The sequence below is a fragment of the Marmota flaviventris genome, chromosome 16 (genome assembly GCF_047511675.1).
Source record: "Marmota flaviventris isolate mMarFla1 chromosome 16, mMarFla1.hap1, whole genome shotgun sequence".
Classification (NCBI taxonomy): domain Eukaryota; kingdom Metazoa; phylum Chordata; class Mammalia; order Rodentia; family Sciuridae; genus Marmota; species Marmota flaviventris.
Genome location: NC_092513.1, coordinates 66,062,755 through 66,089,024, shown reverse-complemented (window position 1 = coordinate 66,089,024; position 26,270 = coordinate 66,062,755). Strand labels below are relative to the sequence as shown.

The following is a 26,270-nucleotide window of genomic DNA, read 5'->3' as shown; positions in this document are numbered from 1 at the left end:
ACACACACACACATACAGAGAGCATCTCTCCGCCCCCCCCACACACACACACCATGTGCTCTCCCACCCCAGCCCTTAGTGACAGCTTTGATTTTTTTGTGTGCAGAGGCATCACAGAAAAGAAATGGCACCCCCCCCCCCAAAGGACTGGTGTGATTCAGAGATTCTGTGCCATCTTAACAAGGGAGAGAAGTCCTGGAGAAGGGGTTTCAAGTTCTGGGGAGAGGGATGGGGAGAGGGGTGGGTAGGAGGTCTCTGCCCAGCGACTCCCCCATCCTGGTCCAGGAAGCTGGACAGGAAGGGGGCGGGGAGCGTTCCCTTTGCCTCTGCAGTTCTCAGCTGCCTTCTGCTCCAGACAACCTCCAGGGCAACTGGGCCCATTTGAACCTCGCCAGCCGGGCCACATGTCCAGCTTACAGCTAAGGAAGCTGTTTGACTGACTGAACATGTAGTGACTTTAAAGAACCTTTCTCAATTTGTTTGTGTGGTTTTGGTGGAAACAGTGGTATTGGGCTGTCTGAATCATTTAGCAATAATGTTGAAATGCAATGATACAGTTTCAGAGATCCGCTAAACACAAGGAAGGTGTAGGATAAGGGGGACGAGACAGAGACGCGGGGTTCATCCTCTCTACTTCCATAAGCTTGAACCCCCTGAATGTCCACATTGATGCCTCAACTAGTTACTAGATCCCTTGTATGGGGGTATCCTGTTGAATGGGTTTACTAGATCACATTAATAGTGACTTCAAAGAACTCTGGTCAGAAACTAGAGAACAGAAGGTGATTTCCTGTGTTCAGGAAGGGTGGTAGTGTGGGTGGTGGACAGAACCCAGGTTGTGGAATAAGACAGATCCTGCCATTACCAGCTGTTTGCCCTTGGTTGAGTTGCTCGGCTTCTCTGAGCACAGAGAAGACCATCTACCTCTTCCATCTTTGGGAGAAACAAAGGAAATCGTGTGCTAGAATATCGTGCACAGGGCCTTCAACAAAATAAGACCCGCCTGAGAACTCAAGGGCAGGATGTGGTGCCAACAAGGATCTCACTGTGAGGTCCAGGACATGGATGCAGAGCGAGTCAGGAGCGGGTGCTGGGAAGGAAACGGCCGCCTGGAGTGGGCGCTGAGCAGAGCCCAGGCCGGGGAGTTCTGCAGGGCGCGTTCCCACGCCGGCACCTAGTTATGGGGCCAGCCGGACACGGCGCTGGCGTTGGCTGGGCAGCCCAGTGGGCCCTGAGCGGGGACCAGGAGCCCTGCCTCCGTGTTGGCCCACCACCCCCGGGCCACCTCCAGCCAGGCCAGTGCTGCCTGCAGTGGCCGCCCCGTTTAAGGGGTTAGCATGCCTGGACCTGGTCGGAGGGCAGTTCATCCACAGTCGCCTGCCCGGGAGGAGGGCTGCGTGGGGACAGCGCGGATGCACGGCACAGGAGGCCGGGGTCATAGCGCTGACCTTCAGGGGGCTTCTAATCCCCTCCGGCCCCTACCCCCACCTTCAGGTCCAGGCCCTCCCCATAGACGGTCACTCCGGTGGCCAGTGGGCAGGGGCAACCCACCGAGGTCCCCAGCTGGGGACCCCAGAGAGCCGGTCGCCGGTCTACAAGTGCCCCTGTCCCTCCTCCCGGCCTCTCCGGATGCCTGGAAACCAGACGAAACCAGACGAAGCGGCCGGTCTCTTCTTACTGACCGGGTTTGGCTGCTCGCTCCTACCGTGGACACTCGTTTTTATCGCCATTTGGAAACCTATCATAGTGGACCATCCTTGTGTGGACTTCTAGCTGTGTGTACTGTGGTTCCTACGTTGAGGTCCAGTGGTCATTTATCTGTAGTCCGCCACGTGTAGAGAACTCAGGTGCCCCAGCGCTGGCAACTGGAGGTGCTTGTCACTGTGATGCAGGGTTATGGGTCTCTTCCAGGACCCTCTTCCCAGCCAGTGGCTGCCGTGTGTGTGTCTGTGTGTGTGTGGGTGTGTGGAGGATTTGTAAGGAAACTACAAACGCCTTTCCTGGAATAAGGGAAACAGCAGAGGAACATTCCAGAAGGGAAGCCTAAGTCTAGGGAGACAAGATACAAGCAGGGGCTCTGGCAGAGATCGGCTCTTCCTCTTTCAACTGTGGGGACTTTGGATTTGCTGGTGGTGACCGTTTTAGACAGGTAGAGAGATACAGCTCCTAACCTAAAAGATGGCTCTTCATTCTAGGAAGTGAGAGTTGGAGATATCGGAAGCCATTAAGGCTCAAACCCAGGGTCTTATTCTTGATTTCATATCATCCTTTTGGTTTCTTCTTCTTCTACTACTACTTCTTCTTCTCCCCTCCCCTCGCCCTCCTTTATCTCCTCCTTCTCCCCCCTCCTCCCCCTTCCTCCCCTCCTCTCCCCTCCTCCCCTCTCCTCTTTCTCCTCCCCTCCTCCTCCTCTCTCTCCTCCTCCTTTCCTCCTCCCCCTCCTATGCCCCCTCCTCCTCAACATCTTCCCCTCATTCCCCCTCCTCCTCTTTATCCTCCTCTTCCCCCTCCTCCCCCTCTCCTCCTCCTCCCCCTTCTCCTCCCCCTCTCCTCCTCCTCCCCCTTCTCCCCCCGCCTCCTTCTCTCCTCCTCCCCCATCCCTCCCCTCCTCCTCCTCCTCCTCCTCCTCCTCCTCCTCCTCCCCTTTTAAGTAGTAGGGTGCCTCACAGTGCCTGGACCCACTCTTGAATGGAACTGTGGCTCTCTAAGAACATGTAGCAAACCCTTATTGTCCCCTAGGGAACTTAGGATTGATTCTTGGCCATCTGCTGGAGGTGGAGGCAGGAAAGGCTGCAGCCTCAACCCCTGCACACAGACCATAGCTGGTCCTGTGCTTCCTGGGGTCCCAGCAGGGGTCAGATACCAGGGTGGGAAGGGCGCACCTAATGTGTTCATTTGCGCCCCAGCTCTGGTTAATTCAGCCTGGGTAACTTGGGAGGGGACTTCACAAGTGGGCCTCCCACCTCCAGATGAGAAACGCTCTGCTTTCATGGGGTCTGGCTTGCCTTGTTGGGTGAGATGGGGCATGGCCCTCCTGGCTCTGGGGTGAACGGAAATTCACACACACACACACACACACACACACACACAGTATTATCACCAAAAAGTGTAAATTTAAAGGTTTCAGTTTTATGGACCTAGTGGCCAGATTTTACCCTAAGTGGACCGCGTCCATCGTGCTGGCGGCTCACAGGGAAGGGCTGAAGGAGAAGCTGCCGAGACAGAACCTGAGCTGTGTCCATGCTGAAGTGGCCGCTCGCCTCCTTCATCCTGAGTGCCGGGAACTTTAGATAATGACGGCATTTTGTGCTTCTGGATTCCATCTGGGGGAACGTTCTGGAACCACAGACGTTGGCGGCATGGCGGGGGGCGGGGGACGGATTTGGCACGAGGTAGCACCTGTGCTTTGCTGTGAGCAGCTCCCTTTGCCCTTGGCTTTGGAGGCGGGCAGTGGGCGCCTTCTCACCTGCGGTCTCTCACCCAGGAGTTCTTCGACCACGTGAAGAAGCTCTGGGACGACGAGGGCGTCAAGGCTTGCTTCGAGAGGTCCAACGAGTACCAGCTCATCGACTGCGCACAGTAGTAAGTGCCGGGGCCGCGGCGGGAGCTGGGGCGGGCCGTCCAGGGGCCGAGAGCAGCCTCATCGAGGGGTGTGTCTGGCAGACAGAGCAGAAGGCCCAGCAGGAGCAGAACGCTGTGCTGCCTCGGCCTCATGGTGTGGTCAAGTCTGTCACTTCTTCCCTTCTGTACGGGGTCGCAGGCATGTTTGTAAAGTGTAATGGACGTAAGTGCTCATTATGTTTTCATTTTGGAGCTGGGGGGGTCTCCAAATTAAATTTTAAAATAATACCAACACACATGATCAAGGCCAGACCCTTAAAGTGACGCGGTCATCTCGTTAGTGATCCAGCTGGTAACTGACAGAATGAGCACATGTGAGGGGAAACGGTGATGAGAGGACGCCTGATGCCAGGTGGACTCCTTCCTTTTCCCTAAATGTTTATGTTCTATTTCTTGTGCTGTTTTTGGATACATTCTGTTACTGTTAGACAGTGAGGCTCCCCAGGAGAGTGTCCAATAACCGAGAAGTTCTAGAAGTGTCTGCTGCTCTGATAACAAACAGGGGACATGACACTTGTTTCATGTGGCCCTTTGGACAGCAAAGAGCTCAGAGCCTCTCAGCCTAAGCCCTGGGACTGGCCCTCAGGAACCTGCACCGTGAGTGCTGATCCCAAGGAGCAAGCAGGCCTGTGGCCACCGCGCCCTCCTCCCTGCAGAGGTGCAGGCACCATTGGGGCGGTCGTGGGGCACCCAGCAAGGTCCCGCCTACAAGTGCTGAGAAGGGTCATGGCAGGAGTGGGCGCTGGAGGCAGCGGCATGGATGGGAAAGGAAGAGTGGCTACCTGAAGCGAGAGGTGGGCCAGGGCCAGGACCTCAGGGCTGAGGCCATGTCGAGGAACTTGGGCTTTCTTCCAGTGCAGTGAGTGGCTTTGACTGGATGAGGGAGAATAAAATGGAGGAGGCAGAGCCCATGGAGTGGCTCGGGTCAGGGCAACCGTGGAATTGCACACTGGGAGCTGAGAGGCAGAAATGAGGAAAGGGTTTTGGGCAGCACAGTGCCATTTTCTGAGATGGGGAAGCCTGGGAGATTTAGTCTGTGGGATGGTGGGGGGATAGGGATCTCTGATTTGGGCATTTTAAGTTTGAGATGCCAAAGGGATGGAGAGTAGAGACCTCAAGCAGGCCATTGTTATAGGAGCCTGAAGCTCAGAGAGAATCATCCATTCTGTTGCTGTAACAGAATACCTGACACTGGGTAACTTATAAAGGAAAGAGGTTTGTTTTGGTTTATGGTTCTGGAGGCCAGAAATCACCAGATGAAGCAATGGCATCTGGTCTGTGCCATCAAGGACCTCGTCACAGAAAGAAAAGCAAGTAGAAGTGAGAAGGGCTGAACTCCCTGAAAGCTGACTCCTTCCCCATAGAACACTAATTCATCCACTGATGGGGCTCTGCCTGCAGCCGCCCACTGGGTCTCACCTCCTGTGCTGCTGTGGGAGGTTTGCTGCGGAGCTCGAGGGCAGCTCGAGATGTCGTGGGGGTCAGCAGAGGCTTGGCTCGGGCGGTACTTCCCTCCAATCATTTAGAAGCCATGGCAGAACTGGGTGCTAAGACCCAGGGGGCCAGACAGGGGCATTGCTAGCTCAGCCCGTCACCATGGGGACACTCACCCTGTGCACTGCCGCCGAGGTGCTTTGTCCGCCTGTGCCCTTGGGCCCTGAGCACAGACTGGCCGGGGGAACCAGAGTGTCACTCAGTCCCACACTGGAATCTCTTTTTTAAACACACACAGGAAAATAAATGACTACTTATTCGTGCATCACCACGGTGGTACAATCAATGATTCAACTTTAAATAGAAAATGAAAATATAAGGTTGAGTGTGACAACCGGGTTCAGCCCTGGCTCCCGGGGGTGCCACGCGGGGCTTGGGGCAGGTTATTTCAGTGGGAGAGACCATGGCGTCTGTGCCCAGTTGGCCCTGGTAGGATTCAGTCAGTAGCTATCAAAGCCCTCAAGAGTGCCCAGCGCAGAGGAAGCCCCAGAGAAGCTCTGCCTCTCGCTCATGTGTCACCAGCACAGAAACCAAGGCCCAGGGAGGTGCACTGAGGGCCGTGGGGTCAGGGCTGCCCCATCACAGATGCCACCTCACTTTCTCAGTTCTGGCCTTTCACACTGCAGGAAGCCACGGATAGAGGAGGCCTTGCAAGTGAGGCTCCCGGCCTCAGGCCGACCTTCCAGGCTTGTCAGGAATAAAACACAGTCAGCCCGAGCCTCTGTCCTGGCCTCTGTGCTGGCCTCCGTCCTGGCCTCTGTCCCCGGCCAGTCAGAACCACGGGAACCAGCCCCACACCAAGACCTGGGGATCCTGGATTACTCCTCACTTCTCCGCCTTCCCTCGTCTTATCCATGTTAATGCACGAGGGAATCACGATGGTCCAGAACCTTTCTCTCCTGATAATTGCCTGATTCTCCTCTGTGCTCGGTTCTGGGGTTGAGGGAGGAAGGAGCTCAGAAGCCAGTGGCATTCCAGTCACTCCGCCAGACCAATGTGTAGCTGCCAAATCCTTCAAGTTGCCAAACGAAATGTTCAAATAGAAACTGTGTCCATCTCCCACCTCCTCCACTGGGTCAGAGGAGGGAGGTGTCAGTCAGATCAGCAGAGCTCCATGCAGCCTGGGGCCACAATCCCCACGCCTGCTGTCCAGCCCATCAGGCTCTGATCCCCGGGAACGAGTCTCCTTCAGATCTGAAGCCCCGCTCCGGGCTGGGTCTTCTGCAGAAGCCAGTGCTCAGTACACGCACCTTGAAATGCAGTCGTGGGTCACCTAGCAACAGTGCTGAGAACCGCCTGTTGGCAATCTCACCACTGTGCAGATGTCCTGGGGTGCACTCACGCAACCCGACTGCCTGGCCTTCTACACCCTGGGCTGTGTTTGAGGTGGGCAGAACAGCTCCAGGCGCACGGTGCTCAACACAGCTGAGGTTAAATCAAGCACGAGAGAAAACCATGCGACTTGGAGGCTTGATGGGCTCAGGGTGCTCGGAGCTGGCCGTCCGCACATGGCCAACCGTGTTACCGAGATGTCCTTCTCTGTGAGTAGGACTGTGCTCCAAAGCAATGACAGCAGAGCACGGTGTGGTGGACATGCGAGCCCCAAGGGATGTCTGGCAGGTCATCCCACCGCTATCGCCACAAGCACGCGAGGCCCGCACTGTGCTGGGACACCGGGCAGCTGCCAGGTCACTGACATGGAGACCGTTTTTCCGTTGTCACCTCAGGGCCACTCCTGCCTGCATCTGGCATTGAAGGAAACGTTGTCCATGTGGCTGCAGCTGGACTGGCAGAGCCCCGGGTTGCACACTGCTGGCAGGCAGTGCTGACCGCAGCCTTCAGAAGTGCGCGGGCCTCTGCACTTGCTCGTCCTCCCCACACAGCCTCCACGCACCTTCTTCCCCTCATCTAAGTGGCTCTGGGGCAGACCCGATCTGCACCTTGGGGAGGCTGAGTCGCTGTGTGTCTCTCATGGGCTGGCTCTGTGTCCCCCACAGGCCTGCACTGCACTCCAAACCTGCAGACACACCAGAAAGGGGCCAGTACCAAGGCCAGTGAGGTCATGCCTCCTGTGGCGCAGCTCCTGGGGACACTTGAGGAACAGCAGATGCTGGTTGATGTCAGGATCCTGTTCGGGCTAGGGAGGCGAAGCCATCGGCTAGGCACCCAGGAGAATCTGGCAGTTCGCCTGTGCGTCCAGCAGTGCTCCCTTAGGTGGACACCAAAGAGAACTAAAAACAGACACTGACACAGAAACTCGAAGGCACATGTTCTTGGCTCATCCATCACAGCCAGAAGTGGAGACAACCCACGTGCCCATCAACTGACTGGTGGACAAACCACATATGAAATTCCACACCGTGGAATATTATTCATCAACAAAAAAGGAATGAAGTGCTGATAAACCTTCTGCAGAATGGATGAGCCTTGAAAACACTGTGCTGAGTGCAGAAGGCGACACCAGGGCCACTTGTAGATGACTCTGGGTGTGAAGTGTCCACAGAGGCACCTCCTCGGAGGCAGAGGGAGAGTTGTGGTGCAGGGACTGGGAGGGGAAGCTGAGTGCCTGTGGTCTCTGGGATAGCAGGCTTGTTCTCGAACTAGGACCTCGCGAATATCCTAAAACCAGACTTGTAGGCTTCAAAGCGGTGGGTGTGGGGTTATGGGGTGCATGGTGTCCTATCTTATGTGAATTATATCTCAGTTTTAACAAAAAAGATGGCAGGAGGAGGGGGAGCCCCGGCAGCCCAGGCAGGGGTGTGTCGGGAACACAGTGGTCATGTTGGGCCTGGCGCGTCTTGGTGAGGACTCAGCGAAGCTAGCCTCGCACTCTGGCCTCCTGCTCCCCAGGTGCTCTTCCACATGGCAGGGAGGGTGTGCCTGCCTCTGAGGCCTGTTCTTCAGACAGGCCAACCAGCAGCGCCCAGCACCAGGCCCCAGGCCTGTGGGTGGCGACCACCCAGGGACTCCAAGCCACATAAAGCACAGATGTCAAAGGCTGTTGAGGTCTTCGCTAGCTGCTGCGTGTGCGAGGAGGCTGCGGGTGACTCAGTGGCTGTCGAGAAGTGGTTCTGTCCTTCCCTGTCCAGTCCTCCCTTCCCAGGGGGGCAAGGGAGATGGGTTTTGCTGGAGCTGGGCCACTTCGCTTCTGACTCTATCCTTCACACCAGCCCCCGGCCAGGTTGCTGGGCCCCCTTGACCCAGGCAGTGTCTCTGAGCTGAGGCTGTGGTTGGACAGAGCCAGCCAGCTGCTCCGTCCAGCCCCGGGACCGCCACAAGAGGATTGTGGAAACCATCATGTGGCTGAATCTGAAATTTCATACTTTCAGTAAAAATGAGCGTCTTTGAAGCCGTAAGCTGTGCAAATTAACAGAGATCATATTTGATGCAGAATTTCCCAGGTCCTGCTGTGAAAATCATAACCCAGTCTACTGAATTACCCCCAAGATGCACTTCCTCTGAGTGTAATAATGAGTGATCACGTAACCATGGAAACAGCTATTTTAGGAGAGAGAAAAACCAGAGAACGTGGATCTTCAGAATAGCTTCATAAAGTCAGACTTTGCTTGATGTAACTCTGAATGCCTTGGCTCTGGGTAGGTTCGTGGGCTTTGTTCAGCTACGTAAGCTTGCTCAGGAGCACATCCATTTGAATAATTGGTTTTGAATACTTGCAGAGAGAATATTCCAGAAAAAAAAGAAAAGAGCAGGGGAAAAAGATCAGGCTACTCTTTGGCTACAAGTGTCCCTGTCACTTGTCAGGAGTCTCCATAACCATGTTCACTATGGCCCCAACTCCAGCCGAAGGGCTGGCAAGTCCTGGAATACTAGGCTTCCAGGACAATCTGGAAATCATTAACACCAACGAAATTTCAGCTTCAACATTATTTTTTGCTGGTTATTTTAAAATAAAAGAAACTGTAATTTTAAATACAAATATTACAGTATACGCTAAATTCATTAACTTCATAACAACTACCTGGGTACACATACATATTCCTCTTGGCGCTTATTTTGGCCTTTATTTCTACCCATTGTTTCAAGACTTTCTGTATCTGAAAAAATTGGAACTGCTTATAGGCAGTACAATTAGTCTTTTTGTCATTGTACTTATGAATAGCAAAGGTAGCAGCCGAAGCAGAGCAGGTGAACCGGGTATCTCAGAGGTAAGTCCTGCAGCGAGTATTCATTTCTTCTACCCTCATTTGAAAACTTCTACATGCAGAAGAAATTGACACATGCAGAAGAAATTCTTGACACCACTTACCACAAATGTTTTTGTGTAAAAAGTGGTTTTAAATACCTCAGATTGAGCCAGGTGAAGTGGTGCACACCTGTAATTCCAGCAACTCGAGAGGCTGAGGCAGGAGGATCACAAGTTCAAGGCCAGCCTCAGTGACTTAGCAAGGCCCTAAGCAGCTTAGCAAGACACTGTCTCAAAATAAAGATAAAAAATGGCTGGGGGTGTAGTTCAGTGGTAGAGCCCCCTGGGATGAATCCTCAGTACCAAAAATAAAATAAAATATCCCAGAACAAACACTGCCTTGATTGAAGAGTGTAGTCCACCCTGTTTGTTGCCTGGTTCAATCCTCAGCCTCTTCCTTGCACATCTTACCAAGCTTCTGACGGTATTTACCATTTGCTGTATGTTGCTAGATTCATGCAAAAAGCTGTGAACATCATGTTTTACATAGTGAAATAAAACAAACAAAAGAAAGCATCCTTTCAGTGCCTTCGAGCTGTAAATTTCAACGTTCCCAGAAGTGGAACTGTGTGGGGAAAGCCAGGCTGCTCCAGCTTGGCTGGGTGAGGCCCCAGCCCCAGCCTCCAGGTGCTGCTGGGGCCCCTCTGCAGCCTGCAGGCACCTAGCTCCCCAGGGTATGGTGGCCACACTGTGCATTTCAAAATGCACAGCAAGTGCCAACGCAGAGTGGTATTTTATTGGAACAAATATGTCCAAGTGGAGTGGAGTGAATATAGGGTATCTCAGATGCTCTGTTTACGCTTTTGCTCATTGCTAGTGAACCAGAAGACCTCTTTAGCCATTTTAATAGGAACAAAATTGAAATCCAGTGATCAGAGGTGAGAGTGGAGCCTTTGCCAGGTTGGACACCGCTTCATTCTTGCTGGTCTTGCTCCTAGCGGGGGAACTGCTGTCCTTCAGTGCCTGCATCCTACAGAGAACCAGCAGGGCCGGGCGTGGCTTGGGGGTAGAGCACGTGCTTAGCATGCAGAGCCCTGGATTCTGTCCTCAGTAGGCACATTAAAAAAAAAAAAATACAGTGAAATGATAATGGCAGGATCTAGATAAAAGGTATTCAAGTGTTTTCTTTGAAATTATTTCAAGTTGTTTAGTGTTTGAAATGCTTATGGTAAAATGTAGGAGGAAGAAAGAAAACATGTAAGTGTACGTGATCCGAAGTCTCTAGAAAAATGTCACATAGTAGCACAGCTAATAAATTGGAGGTCCCCCCAAATTACAGTCCAATAAGGCATTTGAATATGTGAGGGGTTTCTTCAGTTATTTTCAAATGTTTGCAGAATCCTTTGAAACACTTCCAAGGAGCCCAGGGAACTCAGATGGAAAGCCACTAACTACGACTGCTCACCAAATATACAGTTTCAGAATAATTTAAGAGGCGTGTCCTGTATTTCTTAGCTTCACATGCACCTAGAGGAGCGCTCGTATTTGTTGAAACTTACCACAGAGGGGCTGTTCCATGCACGGGATCTGAGTTAACATACTAGTCCTCACACTGACCCCAAGGAATTTTTGATCCTGTCAGGCAGAGGAGAACTCAAAGTCACACAAGACGACACAGGGCTCCACGGCACCACACTACCACTTGATGTGGCCAGGATCTCACATTTGAAACCTGAAGATTCTGAGAGACTCTTTTGGAGTAAAATGTCAACAGGCATTCTGTGACCTTCCAATGCTGGCCAGGTGGTGCCAGGCACTAGTGTCAAAGATGACGAGCACGGCCCCCCAGGTGGATTGTCAGAGGGCTGCCACTTGCCCAGATTCTGAAGTGACTCTTGTTGACTTTCCATGTCAGGCTACTGCATGGTGATGGAGTTGTAGGAGCTCTTATCAGGAGAACTCTCATGACTCAATCATAAAAAGACCAATGCCTCACCTTTTAAATGGCAGAGGACGCATCTTAGTAGACCCTCCCCAGTGAGGTGTATAAATAGCCATTAAGCACGTGAGAAGATGCTCCGTGTCCTTGGGCATTAGGGACCCAGAACCCCACTTCATACCTCCTCCATGGCTCTAACCCAAACAGCTGAAAGCAGCATGGGCGGCTGTGGAGCCACCGGCACCTCCTGCTGCTGGGGGAACGCTGGTGGCCAACAGCATGGCCATTCTAGAAAGGGACCCCCAGCCCCACTCCTGGTGGACACCCAGGACCTGCCAGCTCACACCCACATGGAAACCCACAGACAAGTGCTCCAGCAAGGAAGAGTGGGGACAGCCATGTATGTGCCCAGGGCTGGCCAACAGGTGACAGAGCAGCTAGCCACCAGCGGCACCATGTCACCCCTTGAAGGAGCCGGCCACACACCTAGGGGAGGGCACTGCTGTCCTTCAGTGCATGCATCCTACTGATGGATGAAACAGCTGTGCTAAGTCAAGGAAGCCAGACTGAAAGGCCACATGTTGTTTGATTCCTTGTATATGAAACGTCCAGGCTGGGGTGCAGTCGGGGCAGAGCACTTGCCTGGCACACTTGAGGCCCTGGCTCTGCCCAGTACCACCAAAGGAAAAAATAATCATTGCTGTGAAGTGCCCAGAGTAGGACAGAGTAGGGACAGAGCAGATGGGGGTCCCACAGGGCTGAGGGGTGGGAGCGGATGAGTGGTCACTCCAGTGGGCCCAGGTTTCTTTTTGGAGTGATGGAAATGCTGCCGCCGTGGAGATGGCTAGTGATTCTGGGCACACAGAAAAGTCCCTGAATCATGTGCTTTCTTGGACGCATCGGTAGCATTAATCTAGAGATGTCTGATCACCTAAATCCGCCTGGTTCCAGGGTCTTTCTGGCCAACACCAAGGCCCAGCAGGAGTGAACAGAGTGCTCTGCAGAGTGCTCCCTTCCACGATGGTGCCTCGCCAGGGTGCCACGGTGCTTCCCAGAGCTAGAGCCCAAACAGTCAGCATCCATGCATACTTTCCTCTAAGAGGGGGAGGGGAGAAAGAAAAGTAAAAATGCAGATGCGAGATGTGGGTCCTATAGTGAACATATGTATGTCTTAAAATCTCAGACTTGAGCAGGTGATTGACAGGTTGTTTCCACAGGCTTGGGACTCGTTCCCCACACAGGGCCTGATGCAAGGACGGCTCACCGACATGAGATGCTGGGGCACGTAGCAGCACTTCCTTCCTCTCACAGCCAGATAACGTGAACGTGTGGGTCTGACCAGGGTCTGTGAGCTCCCCACTCTGGCTAGGCCAGTGCGCCTTACTGACTGCTCAGGTGAATCCGTGTCCGGTGCTAGAACAGCCTCTGGCCCCATAGTAGCTGTGCCGTGAATTTGTCAACAACTGGATTTTCACATTACAACTGTGCTTCTTAGCCTTTCTCTACACCATCATTCATTACTCTCCTGTAAACAAAATCAATGTTTCTGTGAAGCTAGCCAGATCTGGTACATTATCTGTTATCTGTTCACCATGGCATGCTTCACAATAGCCAAAAATGGGGGAAAACAGTATTCATCAACTGATGAAAATACAGCACAGCTGTATAAGGGAATATTATTCAGGCATAAAAAATAAAAGTTCTCAAGGCTGGACATGTGGCTCAGTGGTAGAAGGCATGCTTAGAATGTGAGACCCTGGGTACTATCCCTAGGACCAAAAAACGAAACAAAACAAAGTGAAAAGAATGAGGTTCTGAAAAAAAAAAAAAAAAAAAAAAGAATGAGGTTCTGATATACCCTACTATGTGGCTTCCTTTAGAGCAGAAGTGTTGACTGCCTTGGAGAAATGGGAAGTAGATCATGTAAGTACTTCCCTCTTCCCAGGAGAAAGTGAGAATGTGTTCACAAGACCAAGACATACAATGAAAGCTTTGTAACAGTGTAGGATATAAGGAAGCTGCTTTTAACAATTTCCTATCAAAGAAAGCATTGAACAAGGAAAAAAGAAAGTCCTTCCTTCAGCTAGTATGTGCATCAGTGATTAGAATTCAATACCTTTGTTTCTGCAGATCCACCAGGATCTCTGATACCCACAGAAAGCTACGTTTGAAGTCAAAGCTCTCCTGTATTATTATGTTCACCTAAGGAAATCTAAGCACAGAATTTCCATTTGCTACTCACAAGAGGAAGTTGGGTGCAGGGGTGCCCTTGTTTCTCATTCTATTTGATATTAGTAAAATCTTTGAGCTGGGCATCACCTCTGTGAGGAGGGAATGGAAGGACCCCCTCCCCGCTCCCTGAGGCAGGCGGTAATTGCTAAGGAACAGAGGCTCTGCTAAGCTACCTGCGGCGGCTAAATATATCTTCTTCTAAGAGAGACAGGACTTAACAGCGTTTTGCCAAAAAAGGCAGCTCTGTGTTACCCTCAATTGAACGTGTTTGATGACATCTCAGATTTCCTAACGTGAGAAACTCAGCATAAGGTAAACGTTGATTCAAAGGTCAGTTTCTCTTTCTGGTTCTTCCTCTAAAACATGGTATGAGCTGAAGGATCCTCAGCGAACCAGCTCCCAGACCTCTCAGATACCAACCCACAGATGCTCAAGTTCTTACATAAAATGGAACGGTATCTGCCAGTAACCGGCACACAACCTGCCGCAGACTTCAAACCATCACTAGATGACTTCTGACACCTAAGACCGTGTGACTGCCCATAAGCAGGGGTCATACTCTACTGTCCAGGGAATAACGGCAGGGAGAAAGCGTCTGTGTGCTGAGGACAGAAACAATGTCCTTTTTAATGGAATTTTCAACCTGCAGTTGTTGGCGGGTTGGATATGGGGTGCAGACCCTATTTGGTCTCTGGGGTGCCCCTCTCAGGAGCTCCCTGGTGTGGAAGTCCTCAGAACACAGCTCTCCACCCCGTCCTGACCATATGCATCTCCTTCTTCCTTGAAAGTGTCCAAAGGGGATGGAGGGGCTACAGGGCAATGAAGCTGACCAGAGGCAAGGTACTGGTGGCAGCTGGGAGAACAGGAGACACAGGAGGCCTGCATGAGCAAGGGGCTGCCTTCTTTCAGTTCACGCACATGACATTGTGGAATTCTGAGTTTCGTGTCCACCTGGTTGGAATTCAGTTAGCTTTCAGTTCTCTTTACCCACAAGCTTACTCTCAGAATACACTTCTCCTCCAATGTGCTCCGATTTCCTACTAGTGTTGCTTTCTAGGTGGTTATTTAAAGACTGCCTGGTTCCTGCAAAGAGATATCTGCCAGAGGCCTCCCTCGTCCAAAATATTGAGACTGCTCAGCCGGCACCTTGTCCCTAAGTTGAGGAGACCCTTCTGCTCCTGGAGTTCTAGGCCAGAGGCACAGCTCTGGGGGTCCCAAAAACTCAGGCCTGACCACTCAGCCCAGAAATCACGTGGAAAAAGCAGTGGTGGAGAGCAGGAAAGGACCTTTGATCAGCGCGGCCATGTTGAAGGCGAGTGGAGTCCAGCACCGCAGCGCTGCCTGCAGGCCCCGACAGGAGCTCAGCAGTAGCAAGCAAAAGCTGGCCCAGAGGGGTCCGTGTCCCAGGCAGTGTGGTCATGCCATGGTCCTGTCGGTCATCACCTCAGGTCTGGTTCTGCATGGAGACTCTGCAGAGGTCCTTACTAGACCTGAGGGAGCAGCCAGGTGCCCATGAGCTGGGCAGCCTCTGTTCCTCTCCTGGGGTAGTGCCTCCACTTGGGGGGTTCCATCATCTGTCTGTGAGGCTGTGCTGTACCTGGAACCCAAGATGGCTGCAGGTTTAGGGCAGTGACAGGACACGTCCAGGCACCGCTGCAAGGGTCTACAGCCAAAGGTCACAAAGGCTGGCAGTTGGATGTCCTTGCATATCTTGCAGATACCTCGGTTACTCTTAGCCTGGTGTTCTGGGTCTTAAGGCAGGACGAGAAAGGTCAGGTAAACTTAGAGCACATCAACCTGTATGACACTCCTCAAGCCCTGCACCGGCAGAGCCAAGCAGGAAGCCAACTGGAGGTTTAAAGTAATAAAGGGGGCTGGGATTGTGGCTCAGCAGTAGAGTGCTTGCCTAGCACAGGCGCGACACGGGTTCGAATCTCAGCACCATGTTAAAAAAAATAAAGGCATTGTGTTCAAAAAAAAATACAAAATAAAAATAAAGTAATAAAGGAAGCAGGGCGTGGTGGTGCATACCTGCAATCCCAGCTCCAGAGGCTGAGGTAGGAAGATCACAATTCAGAGCCAGCCTCAGCAACTTAGCAAGGCCCTAAGCAACTCTGCAAGACCTGTCTCTAAATGTAATTCAAAAAAGGGCAGGGGGTGTGGTCAGTGGTTAAGCACCCCTGCGTTCAATCCCCAGTGCCAAAAAAAGTAATAAAGGAGACAGTTACAAAATACAATCAGAGATGCCAGGCTTTGTCCTGCTTTTAATCGCCCATTGGGCATCTGCATGCCCACACAGAAAGTCAGTGCTTTTAGCAAAAGCATCTTCTAACTCACTGTTGCACTTTCATTAGAAGAAACTCAGGGAGAGATCACGACCTCTGTGAGTGGACTAATGTAAATGTGCCCTCTTTGCCTGGCTTTTGCCTAAATGCTTGATTTACCTCTACTAACCCAGAACTTGGTAGATATTATAGAATGCAGGCATGAACTGGAAGATTTTAGCCCACCTCTGCCGGCTAACAGAAGAAAACATCTCCATTGTAATAGTTCAGATACCTCCTACCTAATGACTTAGTTCAACATCATTTTAGAGTTGACACTTTTGCGGGGAGTGGGGGTACTGGGATTGAACCCAGGGTGCTTAACCACTGAGCCACATCCCCAGCCCTTTTTTATTTAGAGACAGAGTCGCCCAGTGTCTTGCTAAATTGCAATCCCCCTGCCTCTGCCTCCTGCAGTTAGCACTTTGCCCTTGACTCTCTGTAGACCACAGTGTTCATGTTTCAGAGGAAGCTGGCAACTGCAGTGGTGTATTATGATAGTACAGAAATGATAAGAAATATTCTGCCTTGTTACAGGATCTTTTACATTCAAATTAGAGGTGTTAAAATGGATCATCTCAGGGCTGGGGCTGCGGCTGGGTTCGATCGTCAGCACCACCTAAAAATAAATAAATAAAATGAAGGTATTGTGTCCAACTACAACTAAAAATTTTTTTAAAAAAAAGGATAATTTCTAGTAGGACTCCCTAAGATAGGTTATATTTGATTTCTAATACTGTTTTTCTTCCTAACTTAAAGATACTAGCTTAAATTAACAAAAATATCTTTGTTTGGGCTCAAAAACTAAATTTCAGGCCTTCCTTCACCGGAAGAAATGGCCAAGACCCCTTTCTGTGAACACTAATGGTCAAGGAGCCCAGTACGTAATGTGGGTTGGACAGGAACTGAAAAGGTTTTAAATGGTTCTCAGCATACCTGGCTGTTGGAATGGGCACTTCTCTCCCTTGACCGTGACCATTTTAAATCACTTACCCTTCTGAAGCTTAATTTAACCAAGACACAACACTAAGTAGAAGTCGGGCCTCAGGGTGGGGCAGGTGCAGCACTGATCAAGGACGTGGCAAGTCATATACACATTCCCAGAGGGCAGTGATATGGGTAGACACTGCTCCCTCCACTCCATCCACTGTCAATAAACCCCACACTGGCCCTGGGAAGAGGCCCAGCTCCCAGGGGTCTGTGTCCATTAGGTGTAGTCAAAGCTCTCAGGGCACAAGATGAGGTTTTAGTAGACAGCAGAATGGGCTGGACCCTGCAGGCTGAGTTTTTAATTTATGGGTTGTAGGCTCAGGTATAAAAGAAAATTACATGAGAAGGATCAGCTTCCACGTTCCTGCAAAGCAGCACCACAGGGGGCCAGTGCTGCCCTGTCCAGCCTCAGGGAGTGGTCGTGAGGCCAGTGCGCTGCCCTGTCCAGCCTTGGGTACGTGGTCATGAGGTCAGTCTGCTGCCCTATCCCAGCCTTGGGCACGTGGTTGTGAGGTTATTGTGCTGCCCTGTCCAGCCTTGGGTGTGTGGTCATGAGGTCAGTGTGCTGCCCTGTCCAGCCTCAGGCATGTGGTCATGAGGCCAGTGTGCGTCAGAACCATTGGTGGGATGAACCAGGTATTGCCCACAGACGGCCAGGCAACTGTCAGCTATTGCAGGGAAACAGCTTTTGTAAAGGGAAAAAGGGACATAATAAGATGGCCAGCAAGGAACAGAAAGGAAAATATGTGGCCTACTTCACAGACCGAGTAACACGTGGGTCTCCAGTTTCCTACCACATTTCCACAGATGTGGAGTCTGACATGAACACAGTGTGCGCAGGTGGCTTTCAGTCACTCTGAGGAACCTCGGCGAGCGGTCTGGTATCTTTTTTGTAACCACTGAACAACACTGCCAGCCCGTTTTATTTTTTATTCTTTGACAGGTCTCACTGAGTTGCTGAGGCTGGCCTGTAACTTGCAGTCCTCCTGCCTTGGCCTCCCACATTGGGATGGGATTATAGGCTTGTACCACCATGCCCAGTCAGATTTTTCTTTATTCCTAGGAAGACAGAATAAAGCCTGCCCACCATGAAGGCCCAGGGTCAGGGGGTCACTGCTTTTACTCAGTGCCAAAAGAAATTCTGAACTGTCTTAGAGGAGCAGGGCATTTAGATTCCATCCCAAACTTACCAAATCAGTAAGTTGTTCAGGGAAGAGAAGTAGATCTCTCTGTTAGTATAGTGGTAGATGCCAAACTAGGCCTTCAGGGCATCTGGAGCAGGTTTCTCTGTCCAGAACTGAGTCACCAGGCCTCAGAGGAGCGACAAAGCAGTGCCGGCCACTGTCATGCCTCGGTTCTGTTCCCTGCTGATGCTTCCTTGCTTTTATTGGTTAAACTTGACATCATGCTAACATAAGCTGAGTGTAGTGACCATGAGATTGTATAAGCTTTGAGGAGTCTTAGGGTTTTGAATTACAGCTGTGTTCCTGTATAAAAAGGTGACAGATAGGAAGACAGATGGTAGACGGATGAATGACGGGATGCATCTCAGGGGTACAGTGCTTCTGTAGCATGCCTGAGGCTCTGGGTTTGATCCCTAGCACTGGAAAAGAACAGTGATATGAGGGAAATTTAGATACATATATGTGTGTGACATATGGGATATATCAACACATGCATGTATCATATGACGCACATACACGTAGTCACATAGTCCTTGAAATGGTCACCAAGTGGCTGTGTACACAGAACTGTTTCCTTTACCTGCATTCACACATTCAGCAGGAGCTCATGGAGCATCTGCTATGTTGCAGAAGGACAGGGATAAGTGATGAGCCAGTAGGCCCCGTGCCGAGGGAAGGAAGGGCTGTTGCAGAGCGAGGACACCTACAGAGCCACATGGGTGCAGTCGTGGTGGGGAGGACTTGGTGGCTGAGAGAATCTGAAACACACAGGGTCTCACGTGTACTGGCCTCATGCTATACCACTGAGCTTCAGCCCAAGCCCAGGCTCCTGAAATATTTTAACACATAGGACAAAATTAAATTTTGTATTTTCTCCTTTTTTTTTAATGTCTTTAGATTTAGCAAATGATTCATTCTTTCCCAATGAAATCGGATCTCATATCCTACCTGTGTATCTGAAGATTAAATACCTATATGGGTTCAAAAAGGGAAATAAAAGTTCCAAATTATAGCATATATTTCCTAACATGTTACAATGAAAATAATTAACTGGTTTGACTCACAGCTTTCTGGAAACGTTGGCAGTCTAACAGAACATTACTTCTCTTCACTGAGAAAGATCTGCTTGGCTAGGGGTGCCGGGAGCCACAGCCACGGCTAGTCCAGTGGTTTGAACTGCACTTTCATCCCCCATATTAGATCCTGCAGGTTCTTAGGAGCAATCTTAACTGTCATAGGCCTGAAGTCTCTTTTGACAGTAATCACCAAATAACCTTCCCTTTGTTCATTGCACGCGCGCGCGCGCACACACACACACACACACACACACACACCAGTGTAAGACAAGCTTAAGGCTGTCACCCCCAGCGGGGGGCAGAGAATGGGAAACACATGGAGATGCGTTAGACACAGATGTGGGTGAGGCCTCAGGGGTTCCTAAGACTCTGACCTGAAGAACCCATGGAAGGGGTGCCATGGCTAAGTGGAGATGAGGAGATTTGGGGGCAAGGACTGAGTTCAGTCACCCCGAGGAGATGCGAAGGGTCTTGTGTCACAGATTATCCAGGGCCAAGGAGATGGAGAGCTCAGGAAAACCTGCTCCAGATCCTGCTGGCAAGGTGGGGCCCCTGGGGGCGGGAACCAGAGGCAGGGCTTGGCTACTTCCCCAGAAGGGCATGGACAGCAGGGGCCAAGGTGACAGCAGGGGCCAAGGTCCTCCAGGTCTGTCAGCCCAGTCTCTGACTGGCTTCTGAACTCTGCCAAGGTCCTCCAGGTCTGTCAGCCCCGTCTCTGACTGGCTTCTGAACTCTGCCCCTTTCTTTGTACATTGTCCAGCCAGGGTGGGGCCCCAGAATTCCATGAGCAGCTTCAGGTGGTGGCACCTTCTTTTAGCAGCTACACTGCAGTGAACATTGACCCTGCAGTCCCTGCAGTCCACACAACCCTCCTTCTTCTCAACACGACAGCTGCTGAGTCGCCTCCCTTCTTTTAGGCCAAGTGAGCATCCTCTGTTTTTCCTAACCTACCTGGAACAGATGCCCCATTGTTTTGTGCCCGGTCCCCACACATCCACGGAACCTGGTTTCTGCCACATAACCAGATGTGTGGTCTCGGACAAATGCCTTTGGGCTCTGTGCTTCCCTTCCCTGATCTGCAGGCTGGCAATGTTACCAGTATCCACCTCACAGGGGCTGCGAGTTAAGTCGTGGAAAGCACCTAGAACAATACCTGGCACATAGTCCTTAATAAATGGTAGTTGTCACAATCATCATCATCTCTCATGATTATATTCCAAACCATCTCACCTAATTAGAATTTGTTATTAAGAAGGTACGCATGGTGAACACCGGCAAATCCAGCTACTCAGGAGGCTGAGGTGGGAAGATTGCAAGTTTGAGGCCAGGCTGGGCAACTTAGTAAGACTCTATCTCAAAATAAAAAAAATAAAAAGGGCTAGGGATGTAGCTCAGTGGTAGAGTGCCTCTAGGTTCAATCTCCAGTACCAAAAAAGAAAAGAAAACCCTACAAAACATGTATGTTAAACTGTTTTTGCAAACTGAAAGAAGAGCCAAGGAGCTGAAAGGAGGGGAGGGTGAGCAGAGGAGGGGCCCTCCACGCTCCATCCCCACTTCAGAGAGATTTCTTCCCTCTTACTCATTTCTATATCACATTTCTAGAAGTTTTCTCTGGAGAAAGAGTTCTGCTTTGAGGCAGGGGAATCTGTTAAGCTGCTAATTAGGGTCATGTCCCAGCCCCTCTCTGAGACAGCTGGATTCAGAAAAGCCTTACTGCATACAGTGCCTGGGGTGCTCTGAGCACTTGCAGTAGTCCACATGCCATCAAAATGAGAATATTCTTTGCATCCAAGTAGCTCATGTATAATTGTTGTGAGCTAGGCATATGCCCTGTGCTGTGGTATCCACACAGAATACAGTAGCAGCACTCAGGGGACATGAGGGAGTCCTGGGAAGGCTTCATGGAGGAGGTGGCAAAGTGGTGGACAGAAAACCCAGGACATGGGGAGGAGCAACATGTCTCATCCTCTGCCTTGGTCCAGTGACTCAACCGACTAGCAGCTTCCATGCTTCCACCTGGTTTGACTGGCATCGGGCAGCAAAAGAAAGGAGCCAGGATGCCCCAAAGGAGTGTAACCTGCATGCCTGGGTCTGGAGCAAGAGATATCATCAGAGCTGTGCTTCAAGGGGATGCACCCGGCACTGGCACCCCTTGAACTGACTGGGAAACTAGCCCAAGAAGCCCCAGAGATATGTAGACTCTAGAGGAAATGACTTGTAAACAGGATCCTCTGAGTATTCCCTGCAGCCTAGGTCATCCGGACAGGTTGGACGTCCCTTGCCTTTCGTTCTTGCTACGTGGGAGGGGCTTTTCTAATGGGAAAAGTCACGGTGCGCACTGCTGCCATCCAGAAGCTGCATTTACTGTTAAAGGGTAAGATACCCAGTGACAGCTGTGACGCATGCCCGTGTGCGGGGTTCCGGACCTCGCCGTCCTCTGCCTGTCAACCTGGAATGTGACTGAAGTTCCTTGGGTATTTATAAAACATCAAAAAGACAGCAGAACCCAGGTCTTCTTATTCCTCAGCCACGGGCCGACCTGGGGTGATGGTTGCTGAAGTCGGCGGCGCCTAGGTTTTGAGGTTTCCCACCCGCCACGCTCTGCAGCGCAAACCGTGGGTCAGCGCGGACCCTGCCTTCATCCACGGTCTCAGGTTCCCCTGAGAAAGCGGAGCTGCCCGCGTCAATCAGAGAGCTCCCACCGGCAGACCTCGCCGGTCTCCTGCGGGTCTCCAGCCCCGGCCAGACCCTCTGCCGAAGCCCGGCAGGCCTGGCGCCTGACTGCGTTGACGTGCAGGTCCGAGCGTAGCCGGTTACGTCAGAGGACGTACTCCTACGCCAGCGCCTGCGAGCGCCGCTCCGGTGAAGTTGGAAACCGGCTAACGCTTCTCAAGCCGCGAGGAGCCAGCGCTCGGGTCAGTAAATCGGCGACCCGCACAGCGCGGGCGTCGGCGGTCCAGCCAGCCCCGCCCGAGGCGCCGTGCGTCACGCAGACCCCTCCCCCGGCGCCCTCCGACCCGTAACCCCGCCCTTCCTCTCCGCGCCCCGCGCCACGCAGGACACGCCCCTGGCTCCCTCGGCTCGCAGTCCCGGTCCCGCAGGCCCCGCCCCGGCGCCTAGTTCTGACGTCACCGTCTGCGTCGCGCGCGGTGGAAGCAGGAAGTAGGACCAAAACAAAGGAGCGGCTGCCGGGAGCGGACCTGCCTCTCCTCGCCTCGCTTCCGCGCAAGCCCAGGCCCTGGCCGCCGACCCCGAGGCGGCGTCCCGCCATGTCCAACATGGAGAAGCACCTGTTCAACCTGAAGTTCGCCGCCAAAGAACTGAGCAGGAGTGCCAAGAAGTGCGATAAGGAGGAGAAGGCCGAAAAGGCCAAGATCAAGAAGGCCATCCAGAAGGGCAACATGGAAGTGGCCCGGATCCACGCCGAGAACGCCATCCGCCAGAAGAACCAGGCCGTGAACTTCCTGAGGATGAGCGCGCGCGTGGACGCCGTGGCCGCCCGCGTGCAGACGGCCGTGACCATGGGCAAGGTGACCAAGTCGATGGCCGGCGTGGTCAAGTCGATGGACGCCACGCTGAAGACCATGAACCTGGAGAAGATCTCCGCGCTGATGGACAAGTTCGAGCACCAGTTCGAGACCCTGGACGTCCAGACGCAGCAGATGGAGGACACGATGAGCAGCACGACGACGCTGACCACTCCCCAGAACCAGGTGGACCTGCTGCTCCAGGAGATGGCAGACGAGGCGGGCCTCGACCTCAACATGGAGCTGCCGCAGGGCCAGACCGGCTCCGTGGGCACCAGCGTGGCCTCGGCCGAGCAGGACGAGCTGTCGCAGAGACTCGCCCGCCTGCGCGACCAGGTGTGACGGGCCGGAGGCTGCCGCAGGAGGCCCGCGGACAGGCCCGCGAGGCCGCCTCCGCCCTGCAGCTGCCGCTCGTGGTGACGTGTATTTTTATAGCCGCCTTTTAACAGAACTGGTTGAGTGGTGGGCGTGGTTCTCGGCCCCTCGGTGACGCTGCCGACCGAGGAGGGTCCCATCCGAGGCCAAGTGTGTGTGTGCGTGTGTCGCGTGTTTGGTGGCACACCGAGTGACAGGTGGTCCGTGAGAATTAAGGAAGGGGATGATTATTTTGATTACACAGCTATAAACACTTCGTTCAGTCGGCAGTGCTGTTTCTGTATAGCCTTTCTTTCGATTTTGATTTGTTTGGTTTTTGCCATCAAAGCAAGACTACAATTGACTATTTGTTCTCATAACTTACTCTAAAATTATCTTAGATCTTAAAATAATATTCTCTTGCTGTTTACATTCTATAAATTTTCATGTGATAATGGAGTTTGTGTAACTGGAGAAAATGCCACAAAAGTTAATTTATTGGGAAAAATAAATTTGTTCATTTATATTTTCTATTTACAGAGAGTTTTTTAAAGGACTTAGATGTAATGTTTGACAGTTTCCTAGTTATTTCACGATGTCATCACTTTAATCAGACTTCTCCTTAAAGTATGTTAATTAGCATGATAGTCATTTTACACACCTAACATTGCCAAAGAACAGCTGATCGGTCTGGGGAAACCTTGGGACTGTATGTTTATAGGTTTCATTTTTATTTTAACAACCAAAAATGAAATAAAATTAGTTCTAATTATTTTAAGTTCTAATTATTTTCACTTGTTATTTGTCTTAAAGTAACAACTTTAAAAACCTTAAAAATACAAGTTGTAATGTTTGACTTAGCCATGCAAACAAGGCATGTTCCTCCGGCCAGCTGGAAGTGTGGGAAGGGGAGCCAGCTAGGGCTGGGGGTCTGAACGGCATGCGGGGCTGGATCATTTCCCAAGGCTGTGTGTCTGGCTGAAGAGCAAAGCAGGCCTTCTCCACTCTGCTTGGCCTCAGAACAGGGAGAATTGCACTTATTTTGCTTGGCAATTAAATTAAACTAAGTTAAATACTTGTAAGTTTTTAAAATTCTCCTTTATTCACCGGAAGATTTCTCCCTAAGAGAATTCTGGTATTTCTGAAAATAGGGACTTTTCCAAGCTCTTTGAAAGATTCACCACCAAGTACGCATAGATAACATGTTTTCCAGTGTGAATGAATGTTTAAGGAAAAAAGAAGCGTATGCAGATGAGGACTGACCTTCATAGTAAGTTTTTTAAAGTATATTTGACGGGGTGTTGTTCAGAAGTCTGCTCTACGGGACACTTGTCGATTGCCCAGAGTCTTCTGTCACAGGCCTTTAGCAGATCAGGTGTCCTCTCATCACTTGGTTTCGCAAAGGCTGCCTGGTGTGAGTACAGCATGTGTCTTAAACCCTCTTTGGACTGGAAAATTATAATTAGAACTCAAAAAATAGCTTAGTGTTGAATTCTTTGGTATGTTGAAGACACTTTTGTAGTGCAGATATTCCCATTAAAATATATTTTGTGAGATTAAACAATTCTTGTATATGTTTGAACTTTCTTAAAATATGTTCATTTCATACTATATGAATGTACATTTTTTATGAATCAGATATTATTTTCAAAAGCACCACTACAGGCCCATGAATTATTTCCTCACTTTTGGAGTTGATGCAATGATAAGATGTAAATCACAGAAATTTTGTTAAATAAATTGTTTTAAACTGCATGTTATTGCATATGAGTATGGGTCCTATTTAAAAAGTTGCTTATGTGCTGGGATGTAGCTCAGAGTAGGGCTGTGCTTAGCATGCATTCAGTCCCCAGCACCACGAAAAAAAGAAAGAAAGAAAAAGAATCCAGAGGTAGATTTGGCTCAGAAAGCCTGGTGTTTGTCCAGACCCGACCCCCCCGCCCCCCAACCTGGTCTTCCCACCTGAGCTCCTCACCCCATCTTCCCACCTGAGCTCCTGTATGGTCAACATGGCATTATCTTGCACGTTTCTCGGAGCCTTGTCTATCCCTTCTTTACAGTAATTGTCTCCTCCTGGCAACAAGATCTTCTGTTGAAATGTCTCTAGACCAAAGACAAGTAGCCTATGACTGGGTCCAATTTAAACACACCAGGGAAAGCAGTTCATGCAACTACTAACATTACTTTTAGTCTTATTTTCTTGCTTTCAAATGAAGTTTCTAACCTGAGGTTTGAATTATTGAGGAAAGCCAGGTGTGGCGGCCACACCTGTAACCCCAGCAACTCTGGAGGCTGGTGCTGAGTCAAGACCAGCCTGGCAACTTAGCAACACCTGTTTCAAAAATAAATAAGAAGGGCTGTGAATGTAGCTTGGTGGTAAAGCACCCCTGGATTCAATTTCCTAAAAAAAAGAATGAGGAGAGACATAGAGGTATACAGGTACACAAACTTAACTTTTCTCCAATTTTGATTTATTTGAATATAGCAACTCAGATGTGTCTGCCAAGACCTTTCTAACTAAAACTATTTTCCCAACAGAGCAAGCCTCAGGCCACCCTGTGTGCCTTTCAACAGGACCTACCACAAGGCCTGCACACTGTCCATTTGACAGTCTTGTTTACTGCCCGTGGTACCAGGGTCAGCTCGTCCCACTAAGAGCTGAAGTGAGGGGTTCCGTTCATCTGCAGTACACAAGCACCACCTGGAGGGTGTTTCTGTAGCCAAAAACCAAGTTCGAATCTTTAGTACTATTAACAAAAGTTACAAGCCAGGGACGTTGAACAAACTGATGAACAGGCCTCTGTAATGTTTGTAAACAACTAACTGATTTTAATCCATTAGCAAATGCCTGCCTGGTTTCCCGAAATCCACCTTTGCACAGCTAGATGTCATTCCATGGGAAGCAGGACCACACAGGGTCTGCTCTGGCCTGGCACCTGATACCGTGAGCTCCTGGTGCACCAGGGCAAGTGTGCCTCCCTGGGGCGCTCTCTTGACAGTGCCGGGAGCTCCCTGATGGCAACAGTGGATGCAGGGAACAGCCATGGTGAGCACAGGCAGAGCCCCGGGTGTGGGTGCCGGAAGCCCTGTGTCTTGCCCTTCACGGCACTGGTCCAGATGGAAATGTTTGTCCCTGCTCCTTGGGGCTGGCAGTCTGTCTCTTACCAGAACAGTGTCAGGACAAACAGGTCAGCGGTGTTTATTCAGAATGATGGGACATGGTGAAAGACCATACCAAAATGTATCAGGCACCAGCTACATGACACTTCTCTCTAGAGATTAAAAAACTTAGTGTCTGCCCTTAAGCATCACTAATACTAGATGAGACATGCACATAAAAGGAAATATGGACATGGGTGTGAAAAAGATCAAACTGAACACTTAA

General features: G+C 51.0%; 2 protein-coding genes across 3 annotated transcripts in view; both read left to right on the top strand.

Annotated features, from left to right (window-relative positions):
• Positions 1-26,270, top strand: part of Gnal (G protein subunit alpha L) — a 125,320-nt gene that overhangs the window by 83,563 nt on the left and 15,487 nt on the right. For both annotated transcript variants that reach the window (XM_071602747.1, XM_034635413.2), the window contains exon 5: positions 3,485-3,582. In XM_071602747.1, the coding sequence (XP_071458848.1) occupies positions 3,485-3,582 (98 nt within the window). The remainder of the gene's footprint in view (positions 1-3,484; positions 3,583-26,270) is intronic.
• Chmp1b (charged multivesicular body protein 1B) lies at positions 22,148-24,640 on the top strand. Its single transcript, XM_027920271.2, has one exon. It carries the CDS (start codon positions 22,274-22,276, stop codon positions 22,871-22,873), a length of 600 nt encoding a protein of 199 aa, XP_027776072.1. The 5' UTR covers positions 22,148-22,273; the 3' UTR covers positions 22,874-24,640.